The sequence below is a fragment of the Sturnus vulgaris genome, chromosome 2, assembly GCF_052056855.1.
Source record: "Sturnus vulgaris isolate bStuVul1 chromosome 2, bStuVul1.hap1, whole genome shotgun sequence".
Taxonomy (NCBI): domain Eukaryota; kingdom Metazoa; phylum Chordata; class Aves; order Passeriformes; family Sturnidae; genus Sturnus; species Sturnus vulgaris.
Window position 1 is genome coordinate 48,301,849 of NC_142244.1, and position 18,800 is coordinate 48,320,648.

The 18,800-nt window shown below is 38.6% G+C and overlaps 2 protein-coding genes across 8 annotated transcripts in view; one reads left to right on the forward strand and one right to left on the reverse strand.

Annotated features, from left to right (window-relative positions):
- MRPL57 (mitochondrial ribosomal protein L57) lies at positions 1-464 on the forward strand. The gene has a single exon (XM_014877593.2). It carries the CDS (start codon positions 1-3, stop codon positions 310-312), a length of 312 nt encoding a protein of 103 aa, XP_014733079.1. The 3' UTR covers positions 313-464.
- Positions 465-1,207: 743 nt separating this feature from the next.
- Positions 1,208-18,800, reverse strand: part of ZDHHC20 (zDHHC palmitoyltransferase 20) — a 56,096-nt gene continuing 38,503 nt past the window's right edge. For 4 of the 7 annotated variants that reach the window (XM_088159489.1, XM_088159487.1, XM_088159491.1 and 1 more), the window contains exons 8-14: positions 14,694-14,729; positions 13,473-13,605; positions 11,794-11,920; positions 10,462-10,551; positions 9,226-9,341; positions 8,767-8,844; positions 1,208-6,656 (exon numbers count right to left, since the gene is read on the reverse strand). In XM_088159489.1, the coding sequence (XP_088015615.1) occupies positions 8,807-8,844; positions 9,226-9,341; positions 10,462-10,551; positions 11,794-11,920; positions 13,473-13,605; positions 14,694-14,729 (540 nt within the window). In that variant the 3' untranslated portion in view covers positions 1,208-6,656; positions 8,767-8,806. The remainder of the gene's footprint in view (positions 6,657-8,766; positions 8,845-9,225; positions 9,342-10,461; positions 10,552-11,793; positions 11,921-13,472; positions 13,606-14,693; positions 14,730-18,800) is intronic. The other 3 variants (XM_014877590.2, XM_088159488.1, XM_014877592.2) reach the window with 3 other exon arrangements.

Consider the following 18,800-nt stretch of genomic DNA (forward strand, 5'->3'; position numbering starts at 1 on the left):
ATGTTTTTAACAACAATCTTACTGCGAAAGAGAATTCCTGGAAAGCAATGGATTGGCAAGTACAGGCGACCAAGACAGGTTACCATTTCGATGAAGCAAGCAATGATCCGAAGGTTGGAAATTGAAGCAGAGAATGAATACTGGCTCAGCCAACCTTACCTGACACAGGAACAGGAATACAAACACAACGCAGAAGAGAGGCGTGCCAAGTGGGAAGCTTTCAAAAGCCTGAAACAAGCCAAGTTTCCTGAGCACAGATACATCAGCGATCATTTAAACCACTTAAATGTGTCAAGGAAGTGGACATGTTGAACAATACAGCGTATTTCTATTCGGCACATGTCATGCACTACTCTGGGATCTGCTGTCATACCTGTTACTGTAATTCACTGTAATTAGGGTGGGTGACAAATGAGACTTTGCTGTGGTGTACAAAATACTACATTAAAAGTAGCTCTGTGGAACAGTGTATGTTTTTTTATTATTGCTTTGTTAGAGAAATTCTTTGTGTGGCTCTCTACCATCTGCTCACCCTCTGTTCTTCAGGGCTTAAACAGCAAGTTACCAGGTGCACTGGTGGTGATTTATAGATAACTAGTTTATAGATTCAGTGATTGCCTTCTGAAAGCCTGGAGAACACTCCTGCTATGTTGAAAGGACTCATCTGCTGGTACTGGCCACATGACTTAGGCTGGTCACTCCCTTCCTCAGGGATTGTTCTGTGTGCACCAGTACTTGAGACACACAACTCTGACACTTGTCATCAGGCATGCAAGGACCAAGGGGAACGAACTGCAGAGATAGGGGAATGAGGCTGGAATTAATGGAATGTTATAAAGTGTTCAATTTTTAAATAAACTTTCTGGAAAGAATTGTTGATTTTAACTGCCAGTGTCATTGTCATGTCAGTGTCAGCTTGGGCGTTACAGCTCTCTTCGAGATGGCTCCTGATCTAAAAGGAACATGGCTGATTCCTGTTTGAGCAGTTGACTTCTAAGTCAGACTTAGTGTCCTGAAGGAATAAGAGTTAGCCACAAGTCAGGCTTTTTATTTCCCCACAAGACCCAGTGACCTGGAAGATGTGTCAAGAGCGAGTGTAATCTTAGGTTTGTTGCAGCTGGAGTGTAAAAACCGGAGCAACGGCGCAGTGTTCCCGTGTAGGCAGTTTTTCTCGCTGATCTAATACACAGATGCTACAGCTGAGCACTTTTCAGATTATTTCACGTACTTTTATTAAGTTGATGTTGCATTCACTGATGAATTCAAGTGTCAAGTCCATTCATGTCACTTTGGAAAAGAGGCTTAAAATGGTACTTTTTTATTAAACATGGATTATACTTCAGAGAAGTATGAACAGGTCTGAACACTGATGTACAAAATCTTGAATGCACTTTCATTGGTTATAAATGGCTTAAGAGAACTTTATGGAAAAGTATACACATGGGGACATTGCAAATACAATTAAAACATGAAGGAACTTCCAGGCAAAGCAATGTGATTTTGTATTTCATTAATTTATAAAAGCCCCTTTCAAAAAGTTACTTCAAGTAGTAAACTATAAATGGCAACATTTTCTCTGTGCATAGGATGAATCCTGTCTGTAACATACAAAAAAACAATAAGTGCGTCATTATTACAGGTATCTTTTACAGCCCATTACAAGTTTAGGCAGCACAATTAAAAATAACTTTGTGGAAGTAAAACAGCTGGGACATTGCGATTAGTGCAAATGTTGATGACCCTTGCTGGCAAATACAAAAGGAACTGCAGGATAACACAGGGATGTTTCGTTCATCTGAGTTAAAAACGGAACATGCTTAACGGCAGGAATGCTGCCTCTTTCTGGGATAGCTTCATGATTGTAAATCATCATTCAGGAAGATAAAAGTTTCCCACAATAAAGCTGGTAACAGGATAAGGGACAGGAGAAATCAGAGAGGACCATGCTAAGTGTCTTGTCAGCTAAGCAGTATAAAAGGAAGAGAATCGGCATGTCACCCCCAATGCTTTGGTGGCAATTAAAGTAATACAAATACTTAATCTCTGATAGGTCTGCTTGACTGATGAGCATGAGCTCTCTGTTTCTTAGGACAGGGGCTAGGAAGAAAGATGGGGAAACCTTCCAAAACGAAAGAAAGTGATCCTGTAAACATGATCAGATTTCACTACCTAAGGGAAGCAATTCAAGTAATAGCTTCAGAAAACAAATGGCCAAACACCAGTTTTAATCTGCATTAAAACAAATTACGACTCATAGTTTCGTGACATTTCATGATACTTACATAATTAAGAAAAATGTGTATAAAAAGCTCTATATACAAAATAAATTGATAGAAATGAGTGTAACAATTGTGTTCAGTACTAAATCACTTCATGTGCAGCTGCTCTCTTTGGTGCCATTTAGGGATAGAAGAGCCTCTGAAGTTGCCCACATCGCTGTTTAGGTACTGCAAAAAGATGTGTTTGTGAGCTAAAAGTAACTGCTGTTTGGAGCCTCTATAATGCACACCCAAATCCCCCAGTCAGACACAATTTTAGAGGGTGTCCTTGGAGAACATATCAAGCTCAAAACTGTCATGGTTTTGTTGTTAACTTTTAAATGAAAATCTGGTCAGTCAGTGCTCCAGATCCAGGCAGATTTTGTCAATCTGTGTCAGAATCAGTGCATTTACTGCAGTAAATCTGCCAGACATTAATACTGCTGCAAACGCTGCAGTTTACCTCCTCTTGGGGCTCTGCTTAGCTACAACTGAAGCATACTTCAGTTAGATCATGAAGTCTTTGCATACTCAGTGGTATTGAAATTCGTCCCAACCCAAAAGATTATTTAGATTAACAAAGAAGAACCACACATGACCAAAGGAAAGAAACAGTACCTGAAAACTGTAAGTACTCAGCACTCTGGAGAACAGGACCAGTTTGCAAGAATAGCATACCAAAAGTAGCTTGGAACTTGCAAATTCCACACTCAAGAGACAGCTTTAACAAAAAGGTTATTGTGATTTCTACTCAAATCACTAAAAGTAGAAGTGCCAGAACTTTCTCTAAAGTAACTCTCTGACTATTTAAAATGGATGTTTTTAATCAAATCTGACTTGTATCAATACAGTCTCAAAATAATACTGTAGGAAGTCAATTAATGACAGAAAGCTACTTTTCTTCCTGCCCTCCTCTCATAATACGCCTTTGGCAGACACAGCAATGACGTATGTGTTGTACACTCTGACTAAATAACAGTAAGAAAAAAAACCCAGTATTGTGTAGTTTTAAGTAATTTCTATTTATGGATTTTCCTGCCTCTTATTCACAGGGACTGGTTTAGCTCGAGACATTTCAGAAAAATGGAGGATAAATTGCACTGAAATCCTCCCCTACGTCAGGCTTCTGTCCTCACACTGGGAATTTAAAGCCATTTTTTAAATTTTTTGAAATTATGTAGATTTTTTTAAAAAAGAAAAGCAGTAAGAAAAATTGAAGCAGTTTCTAATTGCAGCCGATGTCAACTATCCTACAGTAACTACAACGTATGGCTCGTAGTAGTCATTAATTTAATGGATCTAAAAGCTTAAGGACTGCTATTTTTAATGACAACCTAGGTATTTTCAAGACTCCCAGATACAGAGTAGGTTAAAGCACAAAACCAGCATGTACAACATGGCCCAGCACCCTAAACAGTTGTTTTCTCAGGATCCATCCCCCTTCTGGTCTCCCGACCATGGGCCAAAAGTGCCCCCTTCCTGCAGCCCCTGCCTCTGCTGGCAGGGACACATAAGGCTGACAGCCAGAGAGCCATCCTGCTCCCTCACGGACTTCCTGGCACAGCACAGCCTAGGGAGCACTCAGGACAGAACCCAAAGACACAGGATGTCATTCTGCTGCCTTAGCCATGATACCTCCTCCAAGGCCCAGGCCTGCCTAGGTTAGGAAAACCTAAGCCCCCCATCCCACACGCTGGCATGCCCTTAGAGTTCAGCAGTACAATTCCCTTAGAGAACTTAATTCCTTTAAAACAGCCTGGGGTTTCTCTTAGTCTCCTGTTCCCCAGGGGAAAAAAAGAAAAGGGGTTGGGGTGGTGAATGTGGGAGAATCATCTTTCAATCATTTTACTATGTTTCATATTTGTCAAAGTAATTTTCATAATACTTGCTTTTACACCAACAGTAACTCTGGCCTCAGGATTATCCTAAAGCCACTGCTCTCCTTTCCTCACCTCAAATATGAAGAAATATCTAGGACAAAATATTCCTATGATCTGCATAAACATATGCAGAAATGTCAGAAATGTCAGTTCTTCATGAAAAGCCACAAAAATGTCCATCAGATATACAAAGGAGTGGTTTCAGAATAGAAGCACTCACTAGAAAATGCACATGGAGATAGCCCACTCTGTTTACCTGCAGTTTTTCCTGTAGATTCACTATCCTGACCAAAGAAATCAAACAAGTTCTCCTGATGTTGGCCTGCAGGATACATACATTCATGAGGGGGGTGTATATGAAGCATTTTGGGGAGCAGGTGGGGGGAGCAGAGACCATATTGCTGAGTCAGTGATACCTAGGATTCTGACACATATTTTTCTTATAGTTCTGCTAGATGATGTCTTGCATGGATGAGTTATTTCAGCTTTAATACATGGATGCAGAAAAGCCAGATGATATCCCAGGCCCTCCATGACAGTTCCACCAGTGTTTGGGGCTGCAAATTTTGGTATTCAGAACAAGCAGTCTTCCTTCTCTTTTATCTTCCCCAAGAAATTTTGCTGGTGCAATACTGCTGAGAGCTTATATTAAAATGAGCACTTCTCACTTAACGTTTGAGAAGAAAAAGCTAAACCTTTCAGATCAATGTGCAGCAAATGTTTCTGTAAGTTTTGGAATTAGCAAATGCAAAATTTCTTGTACAAAGTTTGAAGGAACATTCTGCAACTTTTATAAAACATGCAAGTTTGGACCATTGCTTCTGTCTCAAGAACATCCAACAGTGAAATCATGTTCATAGATTCTCAAAGAGTTCTTGTTCCAGAAGATTAATATTTAAGAAAAATTTATTATATCCAAAGACAAAAAATACTTATTTTAAACCTTACAGTATACTTGATACCTTAGTATTTTCATCATAAACGTTTTTAACTCAAGTAGCAATCAATATGGGAGACAAACCAAACAGGTTCTTTTGGACTGAATCATCAATTTGACTACTACCTTCAGTCTGTATCAAAAGGACTCATGTCTATTTGCAATCAGCATCAGCTGAACATCAGAAAACTTACAGACAGAAAAATAGCATTTGTCACTTTTTCCAGGTGCAAAATTCCAATACCACCCAAAAATGAGTTAGCAGTCTTCTCTGTAGAGGAGCGAGGAAACAAGAAAACCCCATGTTGTTTGCTGTAGGTCTTGAGCTAAGGCTGGGACTCGATTCCTCACACAGGAAACACATTTTGCCTTTTTTGAACAGGTACATTGCTGCACAAAGCCATTGATCTTCAGCAATTTCAGCATCACTTAAACTGGACTTGAAAGTGGGAGACTAAAGGATGCAATTTTTCAGTGCGCTAACACAGATGTATGATCCGACACTAATCTTCTTGTAAGTACCTGATATTTGTATTTTAGAACCAATAAAACCTTGTGCCTTTATTAAAAAGATAAAACAAAAGTATAAAACAGTATTTATAAACCATCGAGAGTCCCATGGAAAAAGCAGTATTCTGCTGGTTCTGTTTTCTAGCAACACACAACTGCAATATGATTTTTCTCAGGGGTACTTGACCATTTTGTTGCTGCCTTACACAGAACACAGCGAACAGTAACAGAAAATATATGAACTGTTAATTCCTTTTTGGACTGCCTTTTCCTTGTATGCTGACTGGCAATTGTTGGAAAGTAATAGTTTAGTTTTCAACTAAAACCCAAGTTTTCTTCTTTGAGCTCTGTCCTTGGTATGGTTAAATAAATCAAGTTAAAATTATGAGGAAGCTCAATCCTATAGCAAAAAAGCAACACCCGAGTTAAAGGCTTTTATGTTGTTTGCATTGCCTTGCTCCAAAGCACAGCTAGTAGAAGGAACCCTAAGTCCCAAAAGACTTGGAGAGCTGTGATCATGGGGTAGACTGGTTAACAGGAAGAGAGGAGAAGACATCATCCAGTCCCTTCCCCATCACCTGGCATCTGAACTATGTATACTCCCACTTCAGACTTGCTGACCATGCTCTAGGCTGACTTTTTTTTTTCTTCCTTTTCCTTTTTTCTTTCCTTCTGTACTCTGGAGACCTGCTATGGAAGTGACTTCTGCAGTGCCTAAGGTATGAAGTTTGCCCGTGAGGAGGTAGGAGTCTCTGCAATCTACCCCCATCACTGCAGCATAAAAGAAATGCATAGTTCCCACTCTGGACCTTGTGCATCCGAGCAGGGCACTTCTGGATCTGGCCCTTTGGTAGCAGTATATAATTCAGTGTTGCATAAATGCACATTAAGATTCTTAAGGCAACTGTCTTAACTTCCCTGCTCTGCAATAGTGCTTACAAGAATCCATTGTACTGTGCAGAAACTTGAACTTCTTGTCTCTTCCTAAAATGTTCATGTTCCATTTTTTCCTGTTCAACTTCTTCCAAACAAAATTAAGTAATATTCAAGCTCAAAATGTGTTGCAGAAACCTAGTGAAACAAGAAAAGGCAATTAGTGGAATTATCCAATTAGCTTTTAAAAAACTCATTATAGTGCATTATACAAATGCACCTGGGTAATATGATTTACAGACTTCTGATTAAGGTGAGTAGTTAAGGCAACTTCAACTCAGAAATAGCCTTCTGGGAGGTGTGGGTTTTTGTTTCACACTTCTTATGTTTTAGAAGCTTATCAGTGCTAAGAACATCAATCCATCACCACTAATCTGCATCAAAAGTATCCTGGTTCCCTGACTGGCAATTCAATTTTTGAATTAAATTGATAGATGTGAGGACACAAATGGTATTTGCCTAAGTGATGCTGGGAAATGGCCTTCTTCTCCAAGTCAAGCTCTGTACACTAGAAGAAGCCATGACTTTGTTTCTGCTGTGTGTTACAGGCCCGAATTTTAAAAATACAATTGGGTTGTTACAGTGTAATATGGAAATGCACTGAACAGAAGCTGGATCTCACAGCTACTATATAGTTGCTTAGAAATGCAGGACTGGAATTAACTATTTTGGCCTGAACTGTAATCAAATCCAGCTGAACTCAGAATGGTTCAAAAACTGTGTTACTGAGTTAATTTCAGGTAACACATACCCAAATGCTTTTGCACTGGGTGCAATTATGCACTTTTATTTATAGAACTTTTAAAACTAATGTAGCTTGGGCACGTGTAATACAAAGTACAAATTCTTCCTTTATTAAATCTGGCCTCATTTAGGAAGAGGAGGAGGATAGAAAAGAAATTAATCTCAAACTATTACCAATTAATTGTCTAGCTTAGGACAGTCATCTATGCTCCCTCTCTAGGTCAGTGGAAAGAGAGATTAAGACCTTTCTATAATACCCTGTCAAAGGCTGCTGGGATGAGCTGCTCTCAGAAACTTCTATTCCGCTCCATGAAGAACAGAAAAGCCTTTGTAACCTATTTAGATCAGATTATGTTTTATATAGCTGGAGGCTGAAAGGAACCCCTTGCGTGGGATATTCTTTTGTACATTTATATAGCATTAAGAAAAGTTGGAAAGGGGAAACTTACCATTGGTGAGTTCTCATGGTTGAGTAGGTTTTTCAGTAGTTGTAACTAACTGGTCTAATCTTGGTTTTGTATGAGTTTACACTGAGCAGCCTGACCAACATCAGCCCAAGCATCACACCATCACCCACAAGGACCTTTTAGAAAGATTTTTTTTCCCTTGAAAACAAACCAGCCCTGTCCCAAAACTATAATTTTAGGTCAGAAGACTCTTAAAAAAAAAAAAAAAAGAAAGGAAAGGAAAGGAAAAAATGTAATCCTAAAATTACTGAGCTTACCAAATTCAAATGTAGGGTTTTATTTCTGACAAAAATGTGAATTACTTGCAAAAAACATGCCCCCCATCAAAAAATCCACAGCAACAACAACAAAAAAAAAGAAGCAGGGGGTAATGAGTCAGCTTAGCTTCTACAGCTGTTAGTTGACCAAATAAGATTTGATTCTCTTCCAGACAGAAAATCTTAATGGGAGCTTATAAGCTCACCACAGTAGAAAGTCAACATAAAAGAAGTCTATTGGAAATACACCAAGAGAAGTTTCATATATGCACCAGCACTCACTGCAAAAAACATTCCAGAATATCACTGTTAATTCCACATATGACAGAGCAGTCTGTATGCAGAGGCCTGTATTCACTTACTGACCTTCATTCCTCATGCACAGGCAGCTTCCTAAAGAGCAGAACATGGCTCACCAATATATGATTAAGGAAAAGACATTTAAGGAACTCCTCCTCAAGACAGCATTTTTCTCAGAATTGCATTTAGCATCAGATTCTTTTCCCTGGCCAGGTAACAAATTCAGCACTACCCACTTCAATCTAAATTACAGGATTAATCTGACTCATCTCAGGCCTAGCCAGCCCATGTTTCCTGCACTACAGCATTACTCTCATTCGTGTCTTCTCAAGAGCCATTCTGAATTTTTTTAGACTTTGCTATTACTCATCCAACATCAGAGGAGTCCTCTGCATTCCATGACTAGTTGAGTTTTGACTTCAAGATGTCTACTGTTATTCATACATGTACAGAAACAGCCATCAATTATGTTAGTCTTACCTGTTTCTCATTGAGATGGTTGGTTAGTAATTAGCTGAGATCAGCTTTCCAATGAAACTATAATATGCTTTTTTGCACCTAGAATGTGAGAGAATCTCAATTATGTGTTTTTGCAGATTTGCATAACAAATAGCAAAGATTTCAAACCAGAAAGCACCTTGATCATGTTGTGCCTATTTTACAAAAATATTGTCCTCCCCCTAAACAAACATAAAAGATCCAAAATCTCAGAACTGAAGTGCAAAAGTGAGAATTATTTATCCCCTATCTTAACATAATAACTAATTTTGGAGTAGAGCATGGGACAAGTTAGCCTTTAGTTCTAAACATGCTCACTTGATTCCATGAAACACATTTTCTTGTACACCACTCCAGCCAATTCCCAAAACCTTTCTCAGCCTTAAAAAAGACAAAGAAAAAAAAAAGGAAATTAAACCCCACCACAAACAAAACTACTACCTGATTTCACATTTTCCTCTTCAGGGCCAGTTTCCACCCATTGACAATCACTGGATAGCAACCGATTTTGTGATTCACTGAGTGGTCGAGTAGGAAAGGACTGATTGGCTACAGAGCTGAAAAGTAAGCAAAGTCAAGAGGAATTCTGTAATACCAGTAGCTGCTTCAGACATTTCTAGAACAGTGAAATTACTTAAAAGCAAAAATAACAACAAAAAACCCTACAGTGCCAATTGGAAATGGCTGCCTGTCCTCAACCCTAATTCCTCTGCAGGCTTGTTTCAGTCATCAGTCTAAAATAAACTCTAAATAAACTCTAATAAGTCTAAATACCTGACACAGGCCACTCACTTCTAATGGAAAAAACCCCATGGATTGATACACAAGAAATGACACCCTGACAATAACACTGCCACACAGCTAAGAAGAAAACCTTCGCAGTTCCATCTGGAAGAGCAACCAAATACCATCTTATCATATGAAAATGCCACGGCCTTCTTCTGAACAATCTTCTGAATGTAAAAGGATACTTTGTTGTTTGCACAAGGGTCCTGTTCTTGTGTAAATTCCACAGATTATGTTGCACTGGAAGCAACTTCTTCTCTTGTATTGCCTTTGAATCCTCTAATGTCTGGTAACTCAGGTGACTGCTGCTGGAACAATCTTCAGCTTACAAATTCATCAAACTATGCAGAAGCCTTCTAAGTGGCAAATGTTAACACTCCCAGAAACTGGACACAGGGATTCTTGTCTCTTTGAAAACACATTGAGGATACAAAACATGCAAATTTGGGAGGGATAAAAAGTAATGAGCTAAAAATCCCAGGATGAGATTTCTCCTGCAAACTGTCTCGGCATTACTTGTTTAAGCATACTCGAGGAGATGAAATAAAAATAATACCTTGCCTTTCACACTCCTCCCCCCAAACAGACAAATAAACAATTTTTTTTCCATGCAGAATTGTTCAGTCTTCCCTAGGACTTTTCTGATTGTTGTTAGGAGCCACTAAGCTCTCTTAGTTTCTGTATTACTGCTTCCTTAGAGCCTTATCCTCTGTTACAACAAAACACAGTCATGTTTTTAGTCTTAATCTTGTCTGTCCTTCACTGAAGACTTACAAACTTACTCTGAAGATGACAAGAAGCATAAAGAATTCAAAAACTAACTTTGAAACAATTTTTTCTCTAGATAAGTACTAAACAGTATAAAATCAGTATTTTAAGTGCTATAGTTACTTTTTGGCAGGTTCATTTTGGCTTGAGACTCCAAGTTGCTCTGGATCCATAATCACCAAACGAGTTGGGAAATTACATCCATCACCCAAACTAAAAGAGAAACAAAGGCTCAAATCACTGTTGGTAGTTGACTTAAATGAGCTGAACAAGGAAAGCTGAAAAGGCAAAGGCTACAGGCTCAAATCAACTACACCTGAGTGCAGTGTTGCACTCCAGACTTTAGCAAGGTAATTCTACCATTAAATCAGAGGATCAGTTGATGAAATCTTGGAGCTCAACTGATTCCCACCCTATCACTGAGTACGGATTGCTGCACACAGCACAAGTCTGTGGACTTCAGAAACACAGATGTATTTCTGTAGACTGTAGCTCTGATCTTTTCCCCCAGTCAGCATGCACACATGGTAAGACTCTTTGGTATTTACAACCCCAGAATCTGTATCATAAAGAACATTCTGGTAGCCATTGCTTTCCCCTTCACCAATCATTTTGAAATTAGGTAAGCCTTCTTTTAAAGTTTATCAGGATAAAATGTGGTAGCAAAACAGATTGAGCCATCTACAGTGGGGCTTCTGTCTTTAATCACATGGTAGTTGAGCAAACAGCTGAGTAAACTTAAGCTGTTGGTGTTACCTGTGCTGTTTGATATAAGACCTCAGCTTCACAAACAGGTTCAGCAACATTTTAACCTGATACACAGCCCCCCAAGAGCAGTGTTGAAAACACAGTTCCTACTTCATTCTGCTGAAATCTGGTACTGGTGGGAGTGGGCAGCACTTCAGTGTTGCTTCATCAAGCTTGTCTGCAACTCCCTAATGCTGGCTCAGCTGACATTTTAAATCCAGCATTTTCATCATATCAGATTTCCTCCCCCCGTTGCTTATTTACCTGCACTTTCTTAGATGGCTTTCAATTCCTAAAGTGTCATCTATAGCAAAAGGAAAGCTGTCAAGTTTTTCCAGGGGCAAGAGAGGGTGTTTTTAAACTGATGTTGTTGTGATGCAGCTGTTTGATCTCCTCTGAGTTGCTGATTTCTGCTCTATAATCACTCAGACTACTACCAAAAGGTGTACAATTTTTGGAATATGCTTCTCAAAGCTTTCCAAATTTCTGCATTTAAAAGGCTCTTGTCAACAAACTCCCTGTCTTTGAATGAAAACCTTGTGTGGAGTTTGATCATTTTCTCTTGCACATTTTCCTGGCACCAATATTTACTGTACCAGATATACAAGTTGGCTTTTCAGCTGTGCTGTATTTTTCAGGAGAATGGGAAGCAAGGCAGAGTCATGGAGTCAATTAATTTCCTAATTTATTACTGTCCAGACTGAATACCTGGTAAAGATAGGGAGTAGCCAGTACTTCTTTTCATCACCAAAAACCTCCCTTAGATTTTTGCTGCATCCAAGAGAAAAGCCATTTTTATCAGGACCATTTCGAAATGTGGGTGCACGGAATGTTTCTGTAAAATAAAAACATGCAATTCCTTAAACCAGTAAGGAGTCAGGGAACATGAAGAAACAAACTCAAACTTTTCTGCTGTGGAACCAGTTTTGGGCAAAGTGAGGCGATCTTGATATATATTTGTGGAGGGCGGGGGGGTTGGGGGAAATTAAAAATAATCTCAAGTAATCAAAGAAAAAAAATTGCAGGGTTAGTGAAAAATAAGAAATTTAGATAAGCAGAACAGTTACCTTGTCAATTTTCTCTATATTTAACAAAGTCTGAGACAAAGCTAAGTACCATCAGCACGCCACAGATAACCACATACATTCCTTATTCCTTGGGGACTTGCTCTCTCTTCAGCCTTCTTTGAGCAGAAGACCTTCCCTTTGAGGAGTAATTTACCATAAGCACTGCTGGACCTAAGCCATACACATCTCCCACGTTAGGAAGCTGAATTAAGAGCATCCAGTGCTATCAGAGGAAGATGAAATCTATTACATTAGAAACAGTCACACCATGAACTATAGCAAACCATCTTTCTACTCAGTCCAGTTACACCCTTGGCCAAGAACTGAGAGGACTCATTGCTCTCCCTCCATACCAATAGCTTGTCATTTTATGATCATGATCCAGAAAGTAGATGAAGTACTGTGTTGCAAATTATGACCACTGACTTTTGGGTAAGGAATATATTGAAGTTTTCCTCAAAGTTAAAAAGAAACTGTGATTTGTCCTTACCTGTAGATATGTCAAAAGAATTCAAACAACTCTCTTGTCAACCAATCAAAAAAAATTCTAGCTGAAAATTATTTTACTTTTAATCAACCCACTTATTTTTGAGGTTAGAAATTTAAATTCCAATGAAAGATATAAGATTTTACTTACTCAGTTGTAGAAATACTCATCACTCCCTGTCCCCTCAGACACTGCAAAAAACACTCTCAAATGTTTCCTAGCAAGAACTTCAAATATTTTAATTAAATGCACATAGTTTGGTTATGCTGATCAATGCCATCTAAAATGTTTAGGCATAAAATTGTGGGAATCTCTTATTAGCTAGGAAATGTGCATCAGTGTTTTCATTTTTATCACACTTTTACAAGCCATTTCCTAATAATAAGGTCAGTTTTCTTTCACAGGATTTAAGAACACTCATTTGTATCTAGTTCAAAATGTAGTACATGTTCATGTACAGCAGAGCCTCTGACTTGGTAGGGGCTATCCAGCTACTCAAAGTATTAGAACAACAGAGTAGCAAGCAGCAACTGGGTTACACACTTCACACTTTAAAACCACAACAAAAATGCATGGTGCCTCAGAGGTCTCAAAAATAGAAACAAAAGAAATGAACTGTCATCATGAATCTGAATGCTTGGCTCCAGCAGAGGACACCTCCACAGGCTTCATTTTCCCATTTGTTTCACCTTTAATTACTTCCACCAAATATACTTTTTATTGCACAGTATTGAAAAAATCAATTAATACATGATGACATATCATGTAGGCCTCACATTCTAACTGAATTGCTTTTCTGGACAAGGAAACGCTCCATATCCCGATGAACTGACCTATAGTTGATCTGTTTTTGCCAACTAGCCAGCAGTGGTAGCTGAAGAGTGACAGTATGCTGATGAAGAACATGGCTGCCACAAAGAAAAGGAATAGTACGTGGAACTTTGCATGGGTATCTGGCAATTCATTCTGGGGAGAAAGAGAGAAAGAGATTAATATGTTAACACTTCCTAGCAACTAAGGCAGTATTGTTGCTGAACATTTCCTGCCACACCCAGACTGCTATAGGTCTTTCACCTCAGTTTTCACCAAGAAAGAAAAGCAGCAGCCCAGCTTTCCTTTCATGTCATGCTAAACTGGAAAACAGCAGCATTTAAATCTCATGGGTACCCCTTCCCCCATGTTCAGTACTGTGAGTGCACATGTTCATCTGTGGTTTTCAAATGCACCGTAGGAGGGCAAGACAAAACCTTTTCTATACCAGAAAATGTTAACTGTGCAGCCACAGCCAAAGAGACATAGGGAAAATACGTCCAAAGTCACTTCCTTTGAAGGGGAAAAAAAGTGCAATTCCTGCCACAAGCTAGTAATACTAAACTCAATTCTCAACTGGTATAAGGAATGTTAAAAGGAAATGGTTGTCATGAACAAGTCCTAGACATGGGATAGATATTCAATTTTTGATGACCTCTTACGTTTAAGCAACAACCAACATGTACCTAGCAAAACAAATTTGTCATGTCTGACCAGGTAGAAGTGAATCACCAGAAATCGATGTGAAAAACAATTATTTCAGTTGTTGTTAATCACCAGAAAGAAACCAACTCCCACCCATATCGGACTGTCGATTCCACCCCAAACTATTTTCAGACTTCCACTTTCAAAAGGCCAATGGAATTTGTAAGAATACTATTCCAGCTCTATGCTCTCCAAATCACAGCACTTTCAAGCAGTTGACCTTTAACAACATTATGAAAGCAGAGAGGCTATTTTTACTCAGCTATTTACTTAGCATTACTGCCATTACTTTTTCCATTAGCGCATTCAGTACACCCATTTATCCATGGCTGGCTTTCTTTTTTAAGCTAAAACACATTTCAATTAATATCAAGTGCACATAGGTATATCCATTTTCCTGTACATGGGTTATATTTATAGGCAACAGATTACTAGTCTCCTTCCTTCTGTGATGCTTTAAATACCTGCCATGAATTACTGGACTAGAAAAATTGTAGTAGGAACAATATTTAAATAATGACAGCAATATTGGATTTTACCTTTGGACAATTCTCTGCAGCTTTCCTGCGGCAAAGCTTTGTGCAAAGAAAGACAATTTATTAAACACTAGTATTATGTTAAGACAGAGTGTTTGAAAACAGCACAGGCTTTGTTAAGAACAAAATGGTTGGTGTGCAAATGTGTTCTTGGATGTGCCAATTTCCACAGCACATCAGCATCTTTAGCCCTGTTCTCCAAGAAAATGGAGAAGTACGCAAAAGCCCACTACTAACTTCCAAGTAATGAAATTTTCTACTGAAGCATAGAAGTATTGGAATTCAGATTGTGACTGGATCACCTTCAAGTGCTTGCTCAGCTTGGATAGCATGACTATACCAATTTCCTTCTTTGCCAGTTGTTTCAATCACGAGTAAGGTTTATGTGAATATTCTGTATGATGAAACCATTCACAAAGGTCTGAAAAGCTCAGAATACTCCTGAGGTATAAAGTAATGGTTTATTAATTACAAAATCTTTCTGGCTATAGAACATATCAATTTACCATTAAATGTAGTTTCAGCCAAAACAATAAAAAATAAATTGCCGTTCTTTGCACAATTTTCTTAATTTAAAAGAGATCAGATAAATCAAGACAGTTTTTCTTCTTCCTAATTTCCTTCAATACTGAGCAGTTTGTAGGATGTATCTTTAGTATAACATCTGAAAGTGAACCAGTGCTTGAGAAAACAAAGGAAGAAACAGGAAAGCTGGATTCAAATTAGCTTTAAATTCCAAACTTTATACCTAAACAGTGGTATCTTGGCTAAGATGCTAGCACTTAACTAATATGTTGTAGGCAAGATGTATGGCTTTTAAATTACATTAATATGTGCAAAAAGCTTAGGGAGAGCCCAAGCATCTACATTAGAATCAGGCAGATACACACAGCGTGTTCAAAAGTGCTGGCTCTTAGGAGGATCAGATAATCCTACAGCAAACACATGATAAGCAGAGTCCAGCTCTCTAAACTGCCATTTAAGCTCAGCTTTCTTTTCACTGGTAAAGATGGGGCCATTTTATTACTTATTTACTGACAATTTTTGCAGCAGTCCCTCTTCCACGTGCAGTAGGGGCGTTGTGTTAGTGATCCACCAGTAGTTGTGTTTTGTGATCCACTGAAATCCAGCCCAGCAAAATACTCTAGTTGCTCCTTACTCCTAAGCTTCATGTTGAAGAGATAATAATGTTTTCCACCTCAGAGCACACAGCAGTGTTCCCCACCTGCCCAAATGATTTTTTAACTTGAATTCCTATGACTCTTTTGAAATTACACATTTAAACAAAATAATTCTCTATAAGGAATTCTCAGGAGATTATTTTGATGCTTAAAAAGCATCAGCAGCTTAGTCTTTGTGTGTATTGTGGGTCAGAAAATCTACATTTATTTCACTTGCATCTTCCTAAACTAGCAGCTCTATAACCTGGAGGATTTTTTGAATTATGCATGATTAATCTGCACGATCCCCAGGGAGCATTTACCTCTTTTGACTACCCAGTTGCAGCCACTGGTTCTAACTTCTTAAATGACAGTTTCAGAACTGAAGCATCTTTCAAAAAAGATCAACTCTTTATTGGAGAGAAGCATCAGTCTTTGAGTGTGTATAACAAGCTTATTCACAGTGGTGTTCTAGCAGCAGTCCACATGCCCCCCGCATGTGAAAAGAGAGTGAAACTTCAGACTTTGGTTATTTAAGATCATTATGTTCAGCAGCAGCAAAGAAGCAGAGACTTGCAGGTGAGAGAGCTGCAGAGTTTACAAAAAGAAGCAATTTGCACAACATTATCTGGACTACTTAGCACACAATAGGCTGAAGCCAGTCACTATTCAATAGTCCCCTACAAACTCCTTCACAAACAGTCATTTGATTGATATCAGGTCAAAAAATCCCTCAAACAAAAAAGTGCTGTCTCAACTTGATTTGTTCCCTATTTTTCAGTAGACAGGTCTAGCCTAATCTTTGAAAAAAGATCAGATCTGGTCTACATCCTCAGGCAAGAGGAATGAGTTCTAACTAATGGTGTGGAACCACTCCCTTTTTTTTACTCCCCTATTGTCAATACAACCAAATTTTTGCAGAAGCACGTGCTATCCACCCAGGACATGGATCACATCCTTTATTTAGCTATACTCAGGATTGAAACTTTATTTGGAGGGCAGTGAAAGACACTGAAAATAACTGGAAAACATAATGGTTTCAAGGAAGTGGCAGTGCAGCAAGAATAAGACTAGATATAAATATAAGCTGGGAAGCACCACCATGCACTCTGTAAACAAGACATTTAAGCACTGGGTGTCCAGCCTGTGCTGGTGTTTGTGTCAAATACATATGGTAAAACTGACATTTTATCTTTAACAATCTCTGAGGTAGAAATAAAAATGTCATGATTATAGAAAAAGCAGTTATGGGTATAAATAAATCAATCAATCACATTCCCTTGATCTACAAAACAGATTTTAACATCAGCATCAGGGTGCAAGCCTGTAGTAAACATTTCGACCAGTGTAGTTGTTCCACTACTGTATGCACAGAATCAATTCCTTTTTCCAGCACTTCTGCACAGAGCATGAAATGTTCTGTGTAGAAGTCTTGCACGTGCAAGTGAGAAACACAAAGGCTTTCTTCAACAGAAGAATTTGGTAGGTGTGCACGTCTGACAATGTTTTCAAGCATCTGCATAGAAGCATTATGTCTCTATGGAAGTATTATCAACAGCGCAAAACAATGGATTGTCACATTTGTGTAGTTAGCAAATACACCTCCACAATCTCATTCATTACAAGTTCTTCCCCCAGGCTACATTCCCCAAGAAGCAATCCATACTTCTTTCCAACAATGGATATATCCAGCAGTTTGTTGAACAGTCTCTGAAAAACATCTGTGAGGAAGCAAAAAATAAGCACTACTTTCTGAAGGTATACTGTAACATTCCTATAGTCAAGCTTTGGGGGGAAAAAACATTGATTTGCTCAGTTTTAGAGCATGATGCTGATAATACCAAGCTTGTGGGTTTTTAATCCCCATATTGCTGTTTACTGAAGAATTGGACTCGATCCCTTCCAACTCAAAATATTCAGTGGTTCTGTGCACCTAGATAGCCTCAACAGAAAATGTCCAAACAGCAATCTATGTGATGCTGTAGCAGACAAAGCTGAGCATTAGCAATATACTGAAGTAGTCTACAGACAGCACGTGTCAGCAGCATTTTGCTTGGTTTGCATACAGATGTAGAGAGAACCTTCCAAGACAGCATTTGCCTAAAAGCTTATGTACAAGAGACATATAAAAATTTGCAAGCCTACATGATTATGGAGCTGCCACCTCTTTCTGGAAATGTACTCTAATAAATCAGTTACAAGATCAGAAGAGTCTTAGCTTTGTGAAGTGGGTAACTTAATATGAGTAAAGTGAGTCAGAGACCTACTCTACTGATAAGATCAGGGCATTGCCAGATTCTGTCTTGGAAGTATCCGGAATTGAAAGCAAGTACACAACAACATTGTCTATTGTTACATTTCAGAAGTAGCCCATTCTTGCAGGAAGCATTTTTAACAACTGAATCAATAATAAAAAAAATAATCCCTCTTAAGTTTACTTCCTCCACTCAAGAGTCCACTTCAACATTGTGTCCGATGAGTTTTGGAAGACTCCTGCTAGTCCTACCAATTAAATGTTGGTTCATTGCAGTCAGCTGTCCTGTAGCCTTTTTTGTTGCACTAACAATTAAAAAGTAAGGTAACAAAGCAAATTCTTTTTTTATATTTTTTTTGCTCAAGCACTGACTGGTAAATATGTAAGAGTGCATCTACAGTTTCCTTAGAAATCACATACAAAGCACTGGAAAGCAGCCAGGAAGATGTTTGGAAATGGCACATTCACGGATTGAAAATTTAACTGTTTACAGCCAAGCAAGACTGAACGGCAAAATCGGACCATTTAATTTGAAATATCTTTCAAGCTACAACTGATAAACACATTTATGGCTTTCATCTCACAGTACTGACAGCTCAATTTCCACACAGCTCCTTGCTCTACAGTGACAGGCTGCTATACAGAACTGACAGGTTAAGAGAAATGCAGTACTTTGGCAGATCAGACCCACAAGTT

What these genes read in the sequence shown, in the direction of transcription:
- MRPL57 (XM_014877593.2), top strand. Translation starts at nt 1, where the DNA reads ATGTTTTTAACAACAATCTTACTGCGAAAGAGAATTCCTGGAAAGCAA.